The sequence below is a fragment of the Lagopus muta genome, chromosome 19 (genome assembly GCF_023343835.1).
Source record: "Lagopus muta isolate bLagMut1 chromosome 19, bLagMut1 primary, whole genome shotgun sequence".
In the NCBI taxonomy this organism is placed as follows: domain Eukaryota; kingdom Metazoa; phylum Chordata; class Aves; order Galliformes; family Phasianidae; genus Lagopus; species Lagopus muta.
In genome coordinates this window covers 10,126,746-10,148,683 of record NC_064451.1, presented here as the reverse complement: position 1 = coordinate 10,148,683, position 21,938 = coordinate 10,126,746, and the positions used below count along the sequence as shown (strand labels likewise).

Sequence of the window (21,938 nt, the reverse complement as noted above, 5' to 3'; positions counted from 1 at the left end):
CCCAGAGGGATTTTATAGATGGGGTGTTAGAGGCCTCATAAGCCGCTTGTCAGCCCAGCACTGTTTGCTTATTCCAGGTTCACTGGAAGGAGATCTCGCTTCAATCTTCAGCCTGTCGTGGCCATTTCTTTCACACGTTTTCTCTATCTTTGTTTTCCACAGCCATCTCTCAGTGAGATCTCTCCAGCACTGCCAACCAGTTCTTCCAGGCCACGAAGTCTGGCACAGGGAGAGAGACAAAGAGAGGCTGACTCATTTACGAAAACAAGGCGCCGCCCATTATTTTAGCACACTGGAGTGGACTACTGCTGGGAGATCTGACTGCCAAACAATAAATGAATCCTCTCCGGTTAATCGTCACCCCTGCCAATGAGATGGAGGTTTGTCGCTTTTGCAATGAAGGACAAAAGTCTTTTCTTCTGCTCTTTGTTGCCTGAAACAAAGCTGGTTGGATGCAGCTGGGATCAGGCCCACAGCTGATCCTCCTCTCCCCCGCCCCTGGGCCATTCCTCTCAGCTCAGCTGGTGTCACCAAGACAATAGGAAAGCTGCGTTTGTTGCATCTCAGGATGTTAGGTCTATAGTTTGGTCTATAGACAGCCCAAGAATATGCATGCATTCTCTTCATTGATGTTCAGGGGCTTGATACTTCTTTGTTCGGTTTGCTTCATTGAAAGGTAAAACGGAAGAAGGCATAATGCCTCTGCTTAGAAATATAGATGCACGGTGGGGTAAAAGGGAGGAGAAACAAATATTTCAGATGTAAGACCTGAATCCGCACTCTTGATGGAGTGGGGGGAGCTGGTTATTGTACCGGCTGTGCTGCCCCACTGCAAGATTTCCTCAGGCAGGTTCCTTTTTACAGAGCAAAGTCCTGCTCCGTGTTCAGATGACAGATTGCCCTGGTGCAAGACAGCAAGTTCTGCTACCAGTTCCACCTGGCCTCTGGCAGGTAGCTCTCCATTCAAGAGCTAACAAGTAGGACTGGCTCAGCTGCAGATGGACAAGCCATCAGAAAATGATGATCAGAAATTAATTCCCTGTTTTATATTGCTGGAATATTGTTTTCTGGTGTGTTTGACTTAGATACATTGAAAGTAAAGGATATTTTTTCCTCACTGTTTTTATATCTCTTTTTTCTTCCTAGGAGAAAATAAGCAGATTCGAACATGTCCACTTTCTTCCCACTTGTGTCACAGCAAGAGATAGAGATAACCATGCAGAGTACGCGTGTTTCATTACAACCTAACCTTCTTGCCTGCTCCCCCACAGACTGCTCAACTGGGCCCTACAGTAAATCACTGCATAGCAGCCTTATTTCCATAAGGCATACCACTACCAAGAGCCTCCCAACACCTGGCTACCTTTCATGCAGTCTATCACAGGTGTTGGCTAAACTTCATTTGTTCTGCATATAAATGGAAGAAACCATCCATCTTACCATCTGCACTGAATACCTAAGGTACAGTGCCAATGCTATGGCTAAAATAAACATGAGCTCTTTTAACAGACTGTACCGAAGGAGCTAGAGCAAAGTCCAAGTTGAGGTGTTCTTCCCCTTTCTTTTTGCTGCTGAATAACTGTTTTCATGCCTTCATTGTACAGGTTGATAAACATCTTTAAAGGACTCATTTGAGTTGTGTTTACCTATACACATAAATAAAACTTGAGATAAGTGTTTTTCTTACCTTACCCAGCATTGGCAATCTCAAATTCTCGTGTGTCTAATGTTAAAAGTATGAATGACTCTTACTCCATTTCCTATTTTGGAATAGCATATTTCCTGATTCTTTTAATGTCGTTGGATTATTGATAGTTAGTGTGTTCCATCTGCATATGAATGCTTGTACTCTTGCAAAAGATAGTCACCTAGAAACCTGTGGAAATTGAATACATATTCAGAACTCAACAGTTCTTGCCTTATATATTCTAACATAGCAGCAGAATTTCATCACCTACCTCACCATCAAATTTTTTTCAGATCTTATCTTTTCCAGTCATAAGCTGAAAAAGATGCATGATACAATATCCTACCAGTGCTGCAGGGGATGTGACTCCATAGGTAATTTGTGAGATAGATGTTGGGAGTGTCCCAAACTAAAATTGTTTGAGGATAAAATTACTGAGCACAGTGCTGAAATGGTGGATCACCCACTGGCCTTGTCTAGGATTTCCAGAGGGCTTCTATGTGCCAAAATACTACTGAACATCAATTAAAATAGTGTCTAATTAATTTCACTGAAACTCACAGCTCATCCTTCCCGTAACATTCCTTTCAGTGATTACATTAGCAATCTGATAGACTTTAATGGTAACAGACAACACTGTTATAGCAACCAAAGTCTGAAACACTAAGAGCTGGGCTGACTGGACAGAATGAAACATTCACTGGCATTTCTGATGTGCATTCCAGGGGAAAGTCCTGTGCCTCTGTGCTTAATCAGCTCGCACTGCGTGAAGGCTCAGGTAGAGAAGAGAAAAAGAAACAACTCAGACCATAATTCACCTTTTCCTCTTAGGAGTTTTCCGTTATGGTTCTGCTCTGAGAATTCTGTGAAAGAGGTGAAGGGAGGTTTTGTGCTGCAGAATGGCTTGGGTTGGAAGGAACCTCGAGGATCAAGTTTCAGCCCCTTGTAACGTTTGTAATCCCAGTTTTCCATCAAACACTAAGCGTGTAATTATTTCAAAAACAAATTCTTTATTAGCATGCATTCTCTCACCATCTAAACAATGCCATCTCTCTCTAGCCTGTGAGTTCACAGATGAGAAGTACTGAAAGTGACTGAAAATCATTGTTTCACCTGAATCCATGGAAGAAAGTTATTCCATAACAGTATTAGAAAAGAAGGAAAGCTTTTCCTGCAGAGTAGTAGTCTGTGGTAGTTTCATAATGTAATCTAGTAAATTACATATTTTTTAATTTTTTTTTTTCAGTTTCAATGAAATATTATACTTTTTTAAAATAGAGATGTTCTTGTTGTTTATCTCTTTACCTATCTGTTATCTCCTCTTTGTCTGCCAGCCACACAGCAAGTTTTTCTTGGTCTCTCTGTCCTGCTTAGTTTCCGCATAAGATCTCATACAAAAGAATGATATGTAATAAATACAGTGATGATGTTCCTTGTTAAAACTCCATACTTATGGAAAAAAAAATCACTGTGATTGATTACTTAATATTTTTCTTTGCTTTTTTTTTTGTTGTTGCAACTTAAGTTTTTTCAAAAGACACCTCTGAAATTGAAAAGGATCGCAAATATTGTCTATGTCATCATCTGCCAACACTTTACTACTAGCCTGACACTTAAAATTGAAGTATTGGTGTCACAGTAGGACACTATTGGTAATGTGCAAGACTCAAAGTTCCTAGATAACAGAGTAACAGAGGTAGCATGTGGGAGGTCTGGTACATTCTTGAAAATGGCAATAGATTAAAGTGAGATATCAACTTATCCAGCTCCAAGGAACACCCTGCTCTGTGTGACTGGGAGCACAGTCTCCTTCCGGCCTGAGGGTGCAGGTCCTAAGTGCTTTCCAAAACACACAGGACTCCTGAGAATCACAGAAATACATAGGTGGGATCTTTGTATAATGAATATGGATACTTAGAAATGGGCCTCCCTGAGTTTTACTCAGCAGGAGCTGAGTACCTAGAAATATTGAATTCTGTTTATGGCTCCGAATGACTCAAGAAGTTCAAAGTGAGTATAATGTCCTCCACGTGGTTAAATAACAACAGTTTTCATCTGAACTTCCATTCTGTTGAACAAAGCCCAGTACTCCATTAGTGCTCGCAGAGATGGACCAAAGGGTCATTGAAGACACTGGACTTACCAACAGAGCAAGATTATCCTTTCAGTAGCCACAGCATTTGCACAATAAAGGCATGCATGCCTACTTAGGAAGAAAAGAATATAATTCATATTTGAGAAATTGTTCAAATTTTGCTCTAAAATGCATCCTAGAACAGTTGTTTTGGGTAGCAGCTGACTAAACAGAGGGCTGCTGGAAAACAGGTTGGCAGAATACTTTCTGGGGGTCTTAATAGATACCAAGTTGAACATGGGGCAGATGTGACCTTGACATTAGAAAGCGTAATAGTATCTTTGGCTGTATTAAGTATCACCAACAGGTCGAAGGAGGTGATCCCAGTGATCTTCCCCCTCTACTCAGAATTAATAAAGCAGCACCTGAAGTAGTAGTCCAGTTCTGGGAGAGACACAGCAGATTCTGCTGCCAATGTTGCCTGTACCCTGAATATGCCAGCCCCTCCTCTATGTTGTGGTTTACCCCAGCAGGTAGCTGAGCACAAGAGAATCATTCTCTCACTTCCCTCTGTTACACTATGATGTGATGGAAAATACAGCAATAATAGCAGGGTGACAAAGACTTTGGCTATAGCATGTGAGGATAAGCCAAAACGCAGCCTGTGAACACAGAAATGAAGGGGGAAAAAAAAACAAACAAACCTGCTTATCTTCGTAAGACCTCTGATACTCAACAGTCTCCAGCAAAAGGCCCACACTTCCACTGCCAACCCTTAAATGAGGTCTGGGCAGGGGTAGATCCTGGCTCCAGCCCTTCTGGTCATTCAGGTACATTGCACGCACCTGAGCTCCCCTGGGTTGGCCCTGCCTTCCCACCAGATGCTCAATCACTGTTTCAGGCCGTGACTTAGCATTTCCTGTACACCTTTCTTTCCCAGTAGGATGGGGGAGGGAATTTAAAAAAACAAAAAAGCAAAGTAGAACTGAGGTTGAGATAGAGCTATTTACTAAGATAGCTCTTAGATACTAAAAGGAAAAGGATAATAATTAAGACAAACATGTATGTGTGTATATACATATAGATGCGAATGTTTATAACAAGTGAAGCACAAACAATTGCTCACCACCCTGACTGTTGCCCAGCTAGCCCTCTGAGCAGTGAAAGAGAGCAAGACAAACTCCCACCTCCTTCTGAATGATATCATATGGTATGAAATATCCCTTCGGCTAGCTTAAGTCAGCTGTCCTGATTCTGTTCCCTCCCAGTTCCTTGGGCCTGTCACTAAGAATGGCCTTGGCTCCAAACAGCACTGCTTAGCAGAAGCTATAAACCTCAGTGCAACGACACTGTTTTCCTCCTTGAATCAAAACATGGCATCACAGCAGACACTGAAGAAAACAGCTCTGCCCCAGCTCAAACAAAGATGCTCTACCATAGGCATTTTCTTGTGCATACTGAGTTAACTGTGGAAATGCTGATTTCATGACATCCTACAGGTGGAGCACATGGGGCACTTTTATCATTTGTGCCTTACCTGAAAAATGCTTTCCCACTGTATGTCCGTGTGTATACACCATGCATCTCTTTTATCTCAGGTGAGGTCTATCACTCATCTTTTCATTGATCACAGGATGTATCCTAGATTCATAATCAAGTGTATTCTCCATCATTCACAGCCAGGTTCTTCTAAGCTTGCTGTTGTCAGACAGTGTGCCAGTGAACTCTGCACACTCAACTCCCGCTGGCAGTGCAGGTGCAACTGCCTAAAACTGCCTGCATCTGCATGCCTGGGCCCAGAGGAAGACCAGGTATAACTGCCTCCTCGAGATTGTTTCAGGAGCCATCACTGCTGAATCTGGATGTAACTTGCAGGCCCTGGGTACATAAATGAATAAGGAAAAGCTGCTACTCAGCATTCAGTGAGAAATTGATATGCTATTGCTGGCCTCCATTCTGGATCTTGGTCAGATTTTGATATTGCAAAGTAAAAGTTGGGTATCTTTTAGTTGGGGGGAAATAAAGTGCACAAAATCCTCAAGCTGTCAGAGTGAAGCAAGGAGACCAATTTTATATATCTGTGAGGAAGGAAAGAGACATGAAAATCAGGACAGGTTTATAGGAGATGCTGTAGCCTTGCAATAATATTTTTGGGGGAAAAAAATGACCTTACTCAGACTTCCTGATTTTACTTCAGAAAAAAAGAAATAATGATTACATAGAAATGTAATTCTAGGTAAATATCTAATTAATTTCAAATATGGAAGTATTCATTTTGGGAAGGGATTTGGAGCATACCAAACACAGTGCAGGTCAGCAATTGAGGCGATCCCCCTGCTAGGCTCAGAACTGAGGCAGCCTCACTTGGAATGCTGTGTGCAGTTCTGGGTTCCACAGTATAGAACTGGTGCCCCGCACTGTCAGTGTTCAGAGACATTTGGACAGTGCCTTCATTGAGTGCTTTGACTTTTGGTTAGCCTTGAGCAGGTCAAGCAGTGGGACTCAATGAACTATTATTCAAGTTGTCATTGTATTTCATTAATTAATATTAATATTAATTAATACTTTACTACTCATTTATACAGTTGGTTTGAAACTAATACTTAGAATTTTTTAATTATTTTCCACCTCTGTGTTTCATTCTAGTTTGCCAGATTTTTCACTGAATTAAAAATTCTTTTTTTTTTTTCTCCAGTGTTATAAGGAAAAGTTTGGCAAAGCAAATCAGTGATGATGGATAAAATATTATTCCATTAACTTGATTAAAACTATTCATTTTTATCTACTTAGTCTGTGGAGTTTTGGTTTTTTGTTCTGTGGTGTAATCGTTGATTTCGCTACTGAAATATGAATATTCCAGACTAGAAAATACCAGCTCCAGCTTTTGGAAACTGCTATCTGAAAGGTAATTGAGGCTTCACTGGTATTGCTACTAGGAGCAGCACAGTCTTCTTTACCCCTTTGGTTTCTTTTAGAGTGCGTAATTTCATTGGTGTTAGTAAAGTAACATGAGGGAAAGCAGCATCCAGGGAGAACAGGGACTAGAGAATCTAGATGGACTTGCCAGAAGGCATAACAGCTCTAAACAGTTAAGCCCTGGACATCTGGATGTAAGCTTTGATGGCCTGGTTCTCCTGTGTGCCCTTTAAGCATCTGAACACTATTGGGTGTTTCGGGAAGATTAAAAAGAAAATGGTACAGCTTTCTGTAATGGAAAGTGAAAACTACTGAAAGCAATAACATCTTTAGTGTGCATGTTTGAATAGTATATGGAACATGGTAGTTAACGTCCAGAAAATTACTACGATGCCCCTGGGTCACATCTTTGGAGTAGCTCTATGTAGAGACAACCAAGGTACTATGAGAATGAAAGTGCTTTCTGTACCTACAGTAATTTGGGCTAATTGGTGCAGGCTCAGCATCGCTCTGTTGTGGAGCAGAAAGCTGTACAGAAATTCAAAGCAACTAAGCTATCAACTTCAGTAAGTTCTTCATCCAAATGTCTCACTTAAAATTGGATATAGAAAGAATGGCAGGCCGTTCTGAAAGCATCTATAGCTATCCATAGCTATAAAAAATATTTCAGTTTTGAAGAAAATGAGCAGCAAAACTGCTATGCAGTGAACAACCCAGAGCCTCAGGAAGCCAACTGATGGCAGTCCTGGCTATGTGGAGGCCAGAGGGAAACTGAGTTCACTTCCATCTGCCTGGCATCCGTTCTGCCTGGCACCCAAACCCGTCAGTGCTTGGCCATGTTTCCAGCAGTACCTGAAAGATTAAAGACTAAGATCTGCTCCTAGTTACAACACTTTCCTCAACCCATCCCAGCACACACATAGGTAATGCCCCCTGAGGCTGCCTGAATCATCACTGTAGCATCAGTATCTGACACTTTGCTTTGCAAAGCATTTGCTGTTTAATGCCTGTCTCTACTCCAGTTCCCACTTTGTTGAAATAAATGACGAAACACTGCACAATGTCAGCCTGACACAATTCCCTTCTCCTGGAAAGGAGTCGTTTACTGCACTGGCAGAGCTGCCAGGTATGTGGAAGGGGAAGGGCTGTGCTCACATGCTCCAAAGGCGGTTGAGAAATCTGAAAACATCGCACAATCAGATGTAAACAAACAAGTTCTGCATATTCTCCTTTCCCAAATATTCAGAAGTCTTAAAAGAATTGGGTGTGTAATTGAAAGTAGCCAAAGGCAGCTTTATCCTGTGCTACCAGCATTCATGTAGCTGATCACCCAAAGTTTCACTTGGCAGGTTGACAGGGGTTATGCATTTTCACATGGGTGAAGCTCTTCAACAAAGTTTTGCAGCCTGAACAGCACAATAAATGAATAAAAATAAGAATAATGGGGGAAAAAAAAAAAACCACCACAAAAAATATCCCACATCCTCTTGTTCCGCTGATTTTATTTCAAGAGGCTGGAAAAGAAATGTTCATTCTCTTTTCATCTCAGTCTTACAGCTAAGCGCTTTGTCCAATATTGCAGCCTTACAGCACCAGAATCCTATTTTCTTTTGCCTCTGGAATCTCACCTCCATTTTCTTTGAGAAGCACAAGGAATTATTTTTCCTATATAAAATCCCCGGCGTCCCATGTCTTCTGTAGGCACTTTTGAGGACGTTGTTCTTGATGTGACAGAAAGCAATCTGAAAGCAATCCTGAAGCAGGATTTTGGAAGGCTTTGTCAGAAAACTGTGCACTTGAAGGGGATGCAATGGTTCTGAGAAATGAAGAGTGTTTCCCTGAAAACCAAAGCACTCTCAGAGTAGGCACTCCAGGGAACAACGCTGGCGTTAATGCCAGAACATCACATCTGTTTGCTTGCATGCTAAGATCTGCACTTTTTTCCCTTATAGGCCAGAGGAGAAAATAATTCTATGAAAAGAACACTCCAAAGACAACTGAACGTCACTGAACAAATCACTGAAGAAGAAGGGAATATGAGGCTTTTGTTGCTCTGCTCTTGAAGGAATGGAGAAACTTGAACTTTATACTGTTGCAATTTCAAGAGTTCTGAGTAGTGATTATGACAGTGATTTTCCCATCTTCTGAGAAAACGGTCACTTCTACTGACTTTGTTCCATGCAAAATGAAAATAATTGAAATACAACATGGTAAACAGAAAAGGATACAACAGAAACTATACGCTAAAACCTGCCATTTTTTTCCATCGTTGCGACAATTTTAATTCATATATATATTGATTCCATCCTACTCTGCAGAACTTAGTAATACAAGACAATAGAAGAGTGAGAGGGCCAACATTCTGAGAGCTCCATCCCAGAGAAGCCATGTGAGGTGCTGAGCTTAAGGAAAAACTCTCCCCGCCGTCGTTATAACAAAGTCTCACCACCAGAGAGAGCCACGGGGGAGGGGAGAGCTAAGAAAAGAAGTTTTTCACGCTATTTTCAATCACTGCTCTTGTGAGACAGAAAAGTCCACCTACAATACAAACCATATCATTTACCAAAATCACAAGTGAATGCATTTCTGGTTCCTTCTGTGGCAAGTTTTGACGTCGAGTGGCATTCCCAGCATGGAGATAAATTTATTTATTCATTAATTTAATATATTCAATAAACCAACCAGCACATAGACTTATTCTTTACAAGTAATTAGAATGTATTACAAGCATACAAATGTGCCTAAGATTGAGAACTCAGGTTATAATCTAATGAAAATATTGTCGCTGAATTAATTTCCTATGCGGTGCCAGAGCTGTGGAATAAAAAGTACATTGAAAGTCTTCAGAGACCTACTGTCAACAGCCTAGCACTACCTCGACTTCAAGCTGGAGAAGATTAGATTTCAAAAGCCTGTTCTATTTCACGCCTTTTCTTAGTTGTCTTGCAGGAATCTTCCATGCTTTAAAGGTCTCTCCAAAGTTTTAGAGATTAAGAAAGTGAAGAAACAGGCAATTTCTGCTACAAGCATCACTAAAATGCATTAGTTTCACTGAAACATAGATCAAACACGGATTTACCAGGAAGTTAAGGCCATTGGTCATCTCAGCAAAGCTGCAGTCCATTATGTTCTGCAGATTGCATCACCACAGCAATTGAAAATTATACTGTCTGGCTGCTCTTGTCTCTAGATGCAGTCTCTTTTTATCAGAACTGCAGCAACAGTGTGCCATCAGTATGTGGAAGGTCACTGCTGCTTCAGTCGTACAAGCAATCGGATTTCATACCCATCTAGCATTTTCCACACTAAGCATTTTACAAGCTGATATTGTATCAAGAACAGGAATATCTTTTAAGAGTGAGATATACGATTGCAACAGTTTTTTTGTTTTTTGTTTTTTGTTTTTTGTTTTTTTTTCCATGAACTGGAATGTGGACGAAGGCTGCATTCGATAGTGTTCTCAGAAGATAACTGCAAATTAAAGGGAGAAGCAATCACGAAGTACCCTTAGGAGATTCGTTCTTTGTCCTGCCATTGGAAGTCAGGCAGACAACCTATTAGTGGCACATTGGTTCCAGCTTTCCTTTTCAAACCATCAACATGAAGGGTCAAGGAAACTGTGCAAAAATGGCCCTCTTTGGATGCACAGATTTCAGACATGGGCCATGTCACCATATGAAGCAGTTTTTTTCTGATACATCCCTGGAGCTGCCTGTTAGTAATGTATCTTCAAAGCCACCTTTGTTTCTCTCAACATACTGTAGAGATCCCAGGGCTTCTTGCTCATTATACTAATGAAAAGAGGCAATTAGGTTATCCAGGTCTTTGTGGTTAATTCTGCTTGGTCACACGTATTTTGCCAGCTTCAGTAAGCAGCAGACAGGCAGTGCTCTGTCCTGCATGAGCACTGTTGCCATCAAGAGTATAATTACTCAGTCCTAAAACAGAAAGTTTTTGCTTAGCACTAAGGTGTAGAGAAAGATAAAAAACTGTATGGGCTTCATAGGGAGCACTTCTGTGTGGGGCTTATCAGTGGATCCTTACTGATGTTAATTTGACAGCTCAGGTGTGAGGGAACCCACAGCTGATACAGGCCATCTGATGGGCAGTAACTCACTATGCTTCGCTGGACACCAGTTAACTTGTTACAAGTTGAACAAAGAAACAAATTAAGAAAGCATTATTAAGTAGTGTTGGTAATGAGGGAGGGATGGTGGGGAGCCTAGGAGAGAGCTGCCTGTCTTTGCTGTCTGTTGGTGTGGGTAATAACCATTACACAACACCCACAAACATGCTTCCTCCTGCAGAGAGGTCATGGTAATTAAGGAATGAGTGTGGAAAAAAGAAAAAAAAGAGCATTTCTTATCCCATGTTCCTCATTTTAATAACACAGGCTTCTGTGTTGTGAAACATCCTCCTCAGAAAAGCATTAAACACGGTGGCACATGTCCTCAGCTGCAGCAGCCTGCACTGTGTGTCTGCAGGATGGTCCCCCGCCCATGAGCAGCTTAGGGAAATTCGTGCCTAGAAGTGTCACATCTTCTCTCTACAGCTTCCAAAACAATGTTTTTGAATGAAGCAGCAAAAAAGCTAGAAGTATTTTTAGAAAAAGTTGTCTCAAGGCTGCCATAGTCCTGATACTCCCAGAAGGAAGTTGACTTCTTACACAGGAAATAATATTTCATGTAGAAAACCGTAAGAAAGACTTCAGCCCTTTTTATACTACCCCATATTAAAAAATGGCTCAACTCTACCAAAACTATGAGAATACTGAATAAGTCATTTAAGAAGTAGAATATAACAGGATACAGAACAATTTTTTTTTGAAAGAGGGAAGGACAGAAAAGCAAGAGATAATGAGGAAAATCTGTGTGTCCCTGACTGAAGACATTCAATTGAGTGCTGGAGTCAGGCCTTCTGGGCTCTGTTCACAGCTCCATCGTGTCAGTCTTTGTGTTGCAATTATCTGCCAGTCATCTGAAGACTTTTTCCTTTGGACATCACTTGACTATGTCAGGGTCTGAGCAAACTCTTACTGTCTCTGCTGCAAAGAATGGACGTGGTATTCACCACCAGTGACTCAGCGACCAGCTGGCACAGCTGGTGGGCAGGCCTGCTTCTCGGTGAGCAGATCTCTCCTTAGCCCCCCACATGCTTCCTTGCAGACACACCATCCCAACAGCTTAAAAAAAAATATCATTACTCTATTTCCTTTTTGACTAACAAAGAGGGAATATGATGCCCTGCTGTTAGCTAAAGGTTAAAAGAATACTTGTGAATGAAAGTCCAGAGGGTAGAGAAGAGCAAAAGGGAAATAAATACTCTATCAAGAGCTAGTGAAAAATGCATGCTCTGGATAATGTTGTGTTTTATGTCACTCTCCACTCAGTATTACTCTCTTTCCTTTCCAGCTTGGGTGAAGCTCTGGTCATCAATAGTAAGCAACACATCTCACTCGTAATGTGATCTGCATAAGCCGTGATGTGGAAATGTTTGGGTGCAGCACGGTGCAGTGATGTGTTGGCTGGGATGAGTCCAATCTCAGCTACCACCAGAGGTGACACCAGATCTCAGCAAGGAGATGGTTACGAAGGGTCTTTCCTGAACATAACTTCTTCTTCAGCTACAACCAAAGGCAAGCTTTTTCTTCATTCAAGAAATCCATGTTTAATTCTCAAAATACGAGAAAAAAATATTTTGAGAATGCAAATGGCAGATATTGCTTTGATAAACATTACAAGTCAAATTCATTAGTGGTCTTCCAAAGAGAATTGCTCTGTTTTCCTGTCATAAGCGAACAAAGAAATCCCATTCTCTGTCACCTCTCTCATTTTAGAATATGCATTAAGGTTCTATGGCTAATTAGCACGTTCCTTTGACAGAAAACAGACCCACAGTATCTTAACTGAAAAATATGGTTTTCAGGAAGGAATGGTTTCTTGAGAATATGAAAATATATTTTATTCTTAATGAGTAATTGGTTTATATTTGTATACAAATAAAGGAGAAGCAAGTTTACTATGTATTTAATAGCATTTAATGCATGATCATTTCATACAATGGGGTCATATTCACAATGTTTCTTTTATGTTATTAAAATATTGATAAAACACAAAACATTCATTAGTTACACCAATTCCAAGTGCACAGAAGGATGAACAAATGCGTTTTCATTATGAGAGGTAATAATAATTAAGAGTGACAGCACCTTATCCTCGGGATCTGCCTCCCAGCAGCAGTTTGGCTGATAAAAAAACAGAAGTTAAGATAAGGCAGCAATTATTAAGACAAATCTTTTGAAGGGCTGTTTGAACTCCTGTGTCCAGCAGATAATCTGATTTTACAAGGTGCTCCAAGGCGGGGTAGGCTGCGGGAAGCAGTACCCAGGTGCAGGCCTTCAGCCCTTTGCACCGGCATTTTTACCTCTAGCCATTTCCACGGTCTCTTCTTCTTTTGTTTGCTACAGCTGTGGCATATAAATCAGTCTTCATTCCGTCTCACTGACACCAAAGAGAAACACAACACAAACAATGCAGAACAGCAAGTCCCAAATGTATTAATCTTTTATCCTTTTTTTCTTTTTCTTTTTTTTTTTTTTTTTTTTTCCTGATTCCTTTCACCTATATTTTTGGGGAGATTCAGAATGGCTGTTGGCAACTCAGTAATTCTTTCTTCATAAATATTACATGCATGCAGAGCATGAATATCTGAGCAGCTAACTCTGACTTAGGTGAAACCAATTGCTAATGGCAAATCATTTTTCCTCAGTGCCATTCCACCAATAACAAGCACGAGGGGGACAAGATGATGCAATTTGGAGGTGGACAGCAAAAGGGAAAGGTTTAGACTGGGAACAAAGACAATTATTGATCAATCCTTTCAGTTGCGTTCTGAGGTGTGAGTTTTGGCAGAAAGATACCTGTGTTCATCAGCTATGTGGGCATTCTCAGCAATTAAATTAGCAAACACTGAAAAAAAAATTGATTACTTATGGCCAATTTTTATTATGTCACTGAGCTACTACATCTTGGTGTGCTATGCCCTGTGCAATGATGTACACTTCATGTGCAAACTGCAGTGGGAAAGACCAGGCAGCTCTCTGCCATCCTTGGGGTGCACCATATCCCCAGTGGTAAAACTGTGGCTCACTGAGGGAAAGGACAGCATGGTTTCCCTCTGCCCAGTCCTATTTCCCCAATGCATTTCTTTTCTCTCATTGGCTTTTGCAGCCATGTGTTCACAACTCAAGGTGGATTACGCCGCTGTTGCAGTGGAAACCACTTTCATTTTGGTCCTTTGTGGGATCTTTTCAACACAAATGAACTCACATTGCTGCACATGGGCTGCAGAGGATGTGCTGAAAGACTGTGCCTGGCAGTGAGGGTGGGACTAGGGCTGCCCCTTTTGGTGATTTCAGGTCAAGTGTAAAAATGTGTCTGCTGACTTTTAATAATGAATAAAAGTTGTGACTTTATGCTTGAGGCATAGAAAAGAGATGTAGTGTCTCCAGACAACAGGAATAGCAACTGGCAATCAAACTTCAGCTGAATTTTACTGCTTACACTGTCCCAAAGACATCAGCATATATTGGTCTCAGATTTTCCTTTATCAGGTGAATACTTTATAATTCATTGGTAATAGTTATGTACACTTGTCTATTTTAGAATATCTCTCCTCTCACATCTGTTTTGCCTCAATAAATGATCTTGTTGGATCGCTTTGAAACCACTGCAGTGCACACACAGCATTGCCCGGGCTTCTGCCCTGCCAGCCCAATCCTGGGCACTGCTGCAGCTGCCTGGCTCAGGATCCGCTCTGAGATGGGCTGTGCTCTTCAGATGGTGCCCTCTGAGCTCTTGGGCAGGCCCAGCCATACACAGCGTGTGTGTGGCACTCACAGTCCTTGCTCAGCTAAACAAGCAGACAAACTTTCACCTTTGGTATAGGGCCAGCTTCTCATTTCAGATAAATCTGCAGTTGTTCACTCACTGAAAATACCAAGTCCCACATTAGCAGGAGACTGTGAAGCAGGTGAAGAGAGAATAGCTTATGAGGGGTTCAAATGCAAATTGTACATCCTTGGACAGTTATGTTGGGCCTCTCCAGGGCCACTGGCTGTGCTTCTGCCATTCTTCCCAGTGGCTCTCACAGATCACACAGATCTGCTGACTGCAAAGGGCAACCTGGAGCCACCTGGGAGGCTCAGGGACCCACAGGTAGGTGGTATTGGGCAGGGCTATAATAGTGCTTTGGTCCCTGTGTGCTGCCTGCACATACCAGAAACAACTGGCAGCTGAGAGGGCTTTCTGAGTCCAAACATCAAGGATACTAACACTCTGTTTTCCAATATGAGCACTCTGTGGCAGGGACCAACAGAGCAGCACATTTCCTCTGCCAAGGAAGGACAGGAAAATGTTGTTTGAGTTGGCTTTATTTCCCCATGCTCAGCAAGCTTGAGGAGCAGAACCTGCTCAGGAGACAGTCCAAGAATACTGGGCAACAGTGAGCTGTCAGTTGGGTTTTCCTCATTCCCCTGAAGCTCTGTGTGTTACTGCCTGTCCAAGTCAGCAATACTGCTTACTTTTCACTTAAGGATAAATGGCATTGCTTAAGATAGTAAAAAATAACCACATGGCCATTTCTGTGACACATAAGCAGAGCAAAAGGTTAAAAAACTTTGGCCTAGGCTCTCCAGCTGGGAGTTCTGGATCTGATACACTTTCCATACCTGTGTTGCTTCACTTTGCTTCACTTCAAAGAATACATCTTTCAGAAAATGTTCTTTTCTCATAGTTTCTGATGAAAATCTAGAAGGTTTGGCCATACATTTTCAACTTGAGTCGTTTTATTTTTATCTCTGGAAAACTGAGCATATTCTTTCTGTAGGTGAGAAACAGCATTTAGTTGGAAACCGTAATTCTCAGCTTAAAAATAGTTTCAACAGAAATCTTTGAAGGAAGTCTATTAACAGTGTCTAAGTTGCCTTACAACACAACTAGGCAGACAAGATCGTATCACAGCTCTTTGGGTGATAATTCCATTTCTGACTGTTGTCAGCAGGGAATATGCTGTGTCAGGGCACAGGCACAGAGGGGTTCTCTGAGTAATCCTTCCCTCGATGGACCTCCTGCACCAGGAAGCAGCAGGACAGCTAGAGGCTGCACCCAGGGCACTGTTAGCAGCAGCAAATAGCTCTTACCTCCACAAGCTTATCTGAGTCCTGGACATCCACTCAAACTGCTGGTCTCCCCAGCTGGCAGCAGCAAGAACTAATGCAGTGTTTCCCTGGAGCGGTTCACGCAACATCAGAAACTGACAATCCTCTACACCTCTGCTGCTCAGTGGATCAAGCAGATGGCTCCACATCACCGAGAAAAAACCAATGCAGTGCCCGGTTGCAATGATCCCCTGGTTTTCTGGCCTGAGAGAACAGCGGTGCCATCCCCCAGTATACATAGAACACTTTCAGTCTGCAAAAGCAAAGAAAGAACTGCACTCTGAAAGAAAATCCTGTTTTGTTTACAGGTTGCTTTTATTTACAAATATACTGAGGTGTAATCTCTCTCTTTTTTTCTTTTTCTGTTTTTGCTTCAGTGTCTTTGTGTGGGTGGGTGTGTGCACATGGAGGAAGCATAATGTTTGAGAAACTCATGCATCGTGGCTGCCAGGCCATGGTGGCAGAAAATAAAATCAGCAAAATGAAATTTAAAAACACTAATAAATAATTTAACAATGACAAGTAATTAAATAATAAAGAAAACAACAATGATCTACATACATTATGGTGGTTTTTTACCGACACAGAAGGAAAGAAGGGGGAAGCTACTGCGAAAGGCAGATGGTTACGTGTGAAAGAGCATATTCATATTTTTACAAGTTAAACAAATTGTAACAGACAACTACAAAATACTACATTTTGATAACATAAATACAGAATATATAAATATACAAGTAATACAGCCATACACAGCTAAAAAATAGGGTGTTCACTTAAAAAGAGAGTTCCCAATGCAAAATATCTGGCAGTCCCTTCACAGTCACTGCTGAACAGAACAACAGTGTCAGAACCAAGAGGACATGGGCTGTGTCCTTTAGGGAGGCAAATGACCGCCACTTTACTGGGGAAGGCCTCAAGTGAGTGAGGCTGTGCCTAAGTCCCCCCAAAGGCAACACCTTCCGTACCTGCCCAAAGGCAAGCACGTGCCTAAGGAGCCCCCTAGTGAGACAGATTGAAACCTGAAGCCCTGGCACACTGCAGCGGGTGCAGCTGCTGTCTGCCAGTGCCACCAGGTGAGGAGAAGGGCTGGCACCTAGAGATGGACCAGCACATGCAGGAGCCCCTGCTCTCCATGGATGTGGGAAGCGCTTTGAGCATTGGATTGTGTGCAGCGCAGCCCTGAGCACTTCATACTTGGAATACTGTGGCTCCAGCTTCTGCAGCTTTGTTGTGCTTCAGTATACTCTCTTTCCTTTCACTTTTGCGACAAAATCTGGGACTTGTAAGAGCTCTTTCCATCTTTTTTGCTTCTGCTGTTAATTTTTAGCAATTTTTTGGGGTGGCCAGGATTACTGATTTGAAGAAGGTGCTCTCACAAACCCCAGCTTGCAGCACCCTGGGAGCATGGCGGAGAGCTGGGTTCCTGGGGTACCTGGGAGGCTTTGGATGTACCTCTGATTGCTAAGGAAGCTGGAGGGAGTCCTGAGCAGAGTGAGAAGAGGTAAGTGGGTTCACACCATCCCTGGAAGGTATGCCAGCATGAATACCCTTCCCCATGCAATGATTGCACAGTGAAATGGCTGCCAACAGAAGAGCACTGACCTCCTTCAAGGACATGGGAGTATTCATCAGACACAGGCATGGTGGGTCTGAAGAATCCACTCAGCAGCCATCGTGAGACTGGAGCGAATCATGTGTGAGCATGGTTAGCAGTGACTGAGCCAAGTGGTCCAGGTGTTTTTAACGACAGATTTTAAAGAAGAAAATGAGATCAAAATTCTTGGGATGCTGTTTCAATCTCATTCAGTTTAACTACTGTATTTTAATTACAACTATAGTTCATGTTATGACTGTGAAACATATCTACCACCAGTCCCTAAGCACTTAGAACACAGGCTTCATTCCATAGTACTTTGGAAAATAGTGGGCTGAGAAGAGCACTACATGGTAGGAATTGTTCCCTTGACATTCAGCCATGCAATGAAACACACTGCCACCCAGCTGAGAGCCACTTGGGTTTGGTGGCTGCACGGCTCAGAAACCATTTATGAATGTAGGAAAATCTGTGTGCTATCACTGCTTTTATGAACAGATCTGAAGACCTCTGAGGAAGACGTAGTGTATTCGCTCTGATCTCACAGAGATCCTTTTTAAACATTATTGAGCAAACACCAAAACCTAATTAATCATCTTTTACTTAATTGCATCTTGTCACCACTTTACCTTAACATGTATTCCTTGCTTAGCCAAAACAACATGATTGAAGCACTGTGAAGACCTCACTTGATGCATTTATATTAGAGAAAGGTTAATTTCCTAGGGAAAATGATCACTGTAAGGTGCATGTAATAAACTGCTGTCGTGACCTCTAGCCTCCAAGCTCCCATATGTGCAATCATTGTTTGTGGTTTCTGTGGAAGTGCCAGATGCTAAGAATTTTTGGCAAGGGTTTATCAACTTGACTCAGTATAAGGTATTACTGTGATATGGCCCATTAAACATTTTACTTTTACCTGATTGGTGACATTTCCCTTGCCAATAGAAGAGTAAAAGAAAAATCAAAAAGGTCAGAGGTTGCTATATAATCTTTTACTGCAGGTCCCAGGTTAAAACCACAATGATCACGCTCCAGTAGGATAATTCATTCCACACAAAAAAAAAAAAAGTGACATTTATTTTGTTTTAATGAACTTTGGCCTTTGCCAGATATAATGGGTCTGCTGGAAACCTTCGGCTATACATTCCTTCTCTTGACCAGCAGCACACAGTGGCAAGAGAAGCATTATGTATGCCAGGCAGCTCAACTTTGTAGTGCCTGTGGCACCAGAGGTGGAGGAATATAGCTGTGACACCATCACACAACACACTGACGGAAAAGAGATGGTAGATACAGGCACACTGCAATGAAAGAGAAAGAAAGGGTGGCAAAACGCCATCTAAAGAACAACAAAGGATTATGGCTATTTTAGCTATCAAATGGGATATCTGATCCTTTTCTTGGAAATGGATTGTATTTTCAACATCCAGGACAGAAGCAGAGGTAGAGTTGGGACAAAGCAGTTCTGCAGGTCACATTATAGCTCTCATACAAGTCTCTGTTTACATTAAAAATATCATTTCAATTCTGCCACTAATGAGGGACAAAGCAAGATTTGTGTCTAGTTTATAAATCCAGTATGTTTGAAATGGTCAAGATGCTTTTCTATGACTCCAAAGGAGCACAGGAGGAGGATGGGGGAAGAAAACAACATGAATCCATTGAGATTGGTGGTTATGAATGTTTATAATGTGCCATACAAAAAGTGCTTGCCTTCTGCCCTGCAAGCAGTAAAGCTCACCTGAGTTCCTTATAAATATTTATTACCATGCAGAGAGAAAGGAAATTCTTTATTTTAATACACAAGGAAAGGGAAAGAAAGAAAATTCTTCCAATTTCAAAACATCGGGGCATTCACAGCCTTCAACTAAAAAGCCCTATCAGAAAGTGAGAGAATGGTCACCAGCAAAAGCACACGAGTGTAAAGGCCCCAACTCCTCAGAGAGACAAGATGGGCAGCTGCAGGGAGGGGAGTATCCTCCAGCACCTGCGTGGGGCCATGGGATCCTCTGGGCACCGGGAATCGTGGTATGGGTTTGGCTGCCGTGCAGCAGCAGAAGGGGTCTATCTCCAGATCTGTGCTTCACTGCTGTACTGTATGCACAAAGTCTTCACCCCCAGTGCTTGCCTCACCTCCATAGAGTGAAGCTGCATTAACTTATCTCAGAGATAAAAGTTTGCTTGCTTAATAAACCCCTAACTCACGGTCCACATTTCCACTCCAGAGAGAACCGTGAAGGTATTTGTTTCCTCAAACCTGGCCTCTGATCCTTGCCACCCACCCCTCCTGGGCACACGGAGAACTGTTCTGCACCAGGAAGGTGAGCGGCCATGGCGGAGTCGCCTGGCAGGACGGCGCTGGGCGCAGTGGGCGCTCCCTGCAGGGATGCTGCCCCTCAGCCAGGACCCCAGGAGCGACCATGCTCTCGTGACCATGCTGTGACCTTTGCAGACTGCAGCTCTGCCGCACTGCCAGTCCTTGGCCCAATGTCATCCAGTACGCTGGACTTGGTTTTGGCTGTTACGGTCAATACAGTAAAGGTATTTGTTTCAGAAAGTTCTATCCTGCCAATCTTTCCCCATGAGCTCTATTTTGAACACACCCTGTAATTACTGATATTACCCTGGCAAATTTTCCCCATGAAGTTTTCTTCACTAAGAACCATGACTGTACTTGTCTGCCTCTCCACATTATAATTATCACCAGGCAATATTCATAACTATGCTATTATTATTTATGATATCTTATGCCCTACGAAAACCTATATGACATATGCTCAGACTTCAGAGTCTGAGATGATCAGACTTCAGCTGGGACATTCCCTTCAGTTCAAGCACTTCTTGCTCCTCCATTTGCACTACTACAAGGTTAGCTGGAGTATTTATTATGAATACAGGAGTCCCATCGGTGTGAAACCTGCAGGCATTTGATCTGACTCCAGTTCAATACATCCAAACCTCCCACTGTGATCTCTTTCCTACTATTTTTTTCTCAGTTGGTGCACATTTCAGGACTTCTGATGGCTCAGTCTAGAATAGTATACCATGGATTCTTGCTGAGGCAAGACAATTAACTAAAGGAGTGCTTAATTATTCCAGATGGACAATGGAGTATAGCACACTTATGCCTCATGCAAAACATAAATAAACAGAACAGAATGAACAACACATCTGCCAATCGTAGTCTAGACTTAAAATTTGGCACTGAAATACTTAGAAACAAAGTAAATGTTTTATTCTCACACTTCAGAAAAATTAAATAAAACTCTGTCTTGTAAGCACCTTTAGTTTTAATTATTTAAGATCAATACTAATCTAAACGCCTCTGTCCCTAACATGCATCTCATCTCCAGGGTCATAGACCTTTTTTATTACAAAATCACTGGCTTTCTCCACAAATATTACTGTTAACCAGTTTCCTCAATATCATATGTATAAGGGCTATAAACTAATGAGCAGATCTAGGTTATGTAGAAAAAGTGTAGAAAGGAAACAAATGTTGAACGTCACATTTACATTAACTTCTCACAGTTCAAATGGCAATTTATCCACAACATAGTATGAATCATGCAGCAAGAAAAGGGAGGAACCTCCAGTTTCTTTGATTTATTTGTCATATGGTTGACTGATGTCAGTATCAGTGGCTTAAAAAAATTTAAACATCCAAAAGAAAGGAAGAGAGAAAGGAGGAAAAGGTCTAGCTTTCCGCAAAATCCATTTCCTTTACAACGAAGAGCTCAAACCAAACCAAAACAAAGGCTGCTGAAGAGCAGAGTCTTCTGTTCCTCTCATGCTTCTCTCTTGGTCTGGTGCAAGCTGAGAATCAAGGGTATGTGACTGGTAGATGTTTTTGTTTATATATGTATGTATGTAGGTAGGTAGGTACAGATATATGCACGTACATACATACATATATGCACACCAATACAGTCTTCCTAAAAATGCTCTTTGCAGTCCAGAGGCAGCAGGAGTCACTGTGAAGGAAGAGCTGGGCAACATATGGCTGTAGAGTCTGCACTGGAAAAAGTCACTGGCTAAATACACGCCGGCTGTTTGTTTTCGTTTATTTTCATGAGGCGAAATACGAGCTCTGCATAGAGTACAGCCTGTCAATGGGGTTTCCTACCCTAGCCTGCATGGAGTTAACTTCAGAAGAGGCAAGAAAACAGTCGCTCAAGCTAGTTAAAGAGGTATCACTGTCGATATCATGAAAAATGGAGTCGTTTCCTGCAAATGAAATGTATACATTAAGCTGTATTCTGTGCAGCCAGAGGACACAGTACACACGGATGCGATGCTTGTATATAGCACACTGCAGCAAAAGGGAATGCTTCTGGTCTTGTTTTTGCATGTTAATGCAATTTGGCTCTAAGGGTCTGACCTATAAAAAGAAAGGCTAGCAACCAATTTGCAGAGTTCAGCTGGCAGCAATATCATTTAGAAATGC

At 41.9% G+C, this 21,938-nt stretch overlaps 1 protein-coding gene across 1 annotated transcript in view; it reads right to left on the bottom strand.

Annotated features, from left to right (window-relative positions):
- Positions 1-15,748: 15,748 nt before the first annotated feature.
- LMX1B (LIM homeobox transcription factor 1 beta) overlaps positions 15,749-21,938 on the bottom strand; it is a 99,956-nt gene continuing 93,766 nt past the window's right edge. Inside the window, exon 8 of the mRNA XM_048966348.1 lies at positions 15,749-21,718. Within this exon, the coding sequence (XP_048822305.1) occupies positions 21,561-21,718 (158 nt within the window). The 3' untranslated portion in view covers positions 15,749-21,560. The remainder of the gene's footprint in view (positions 21,719-21,938) is intronic.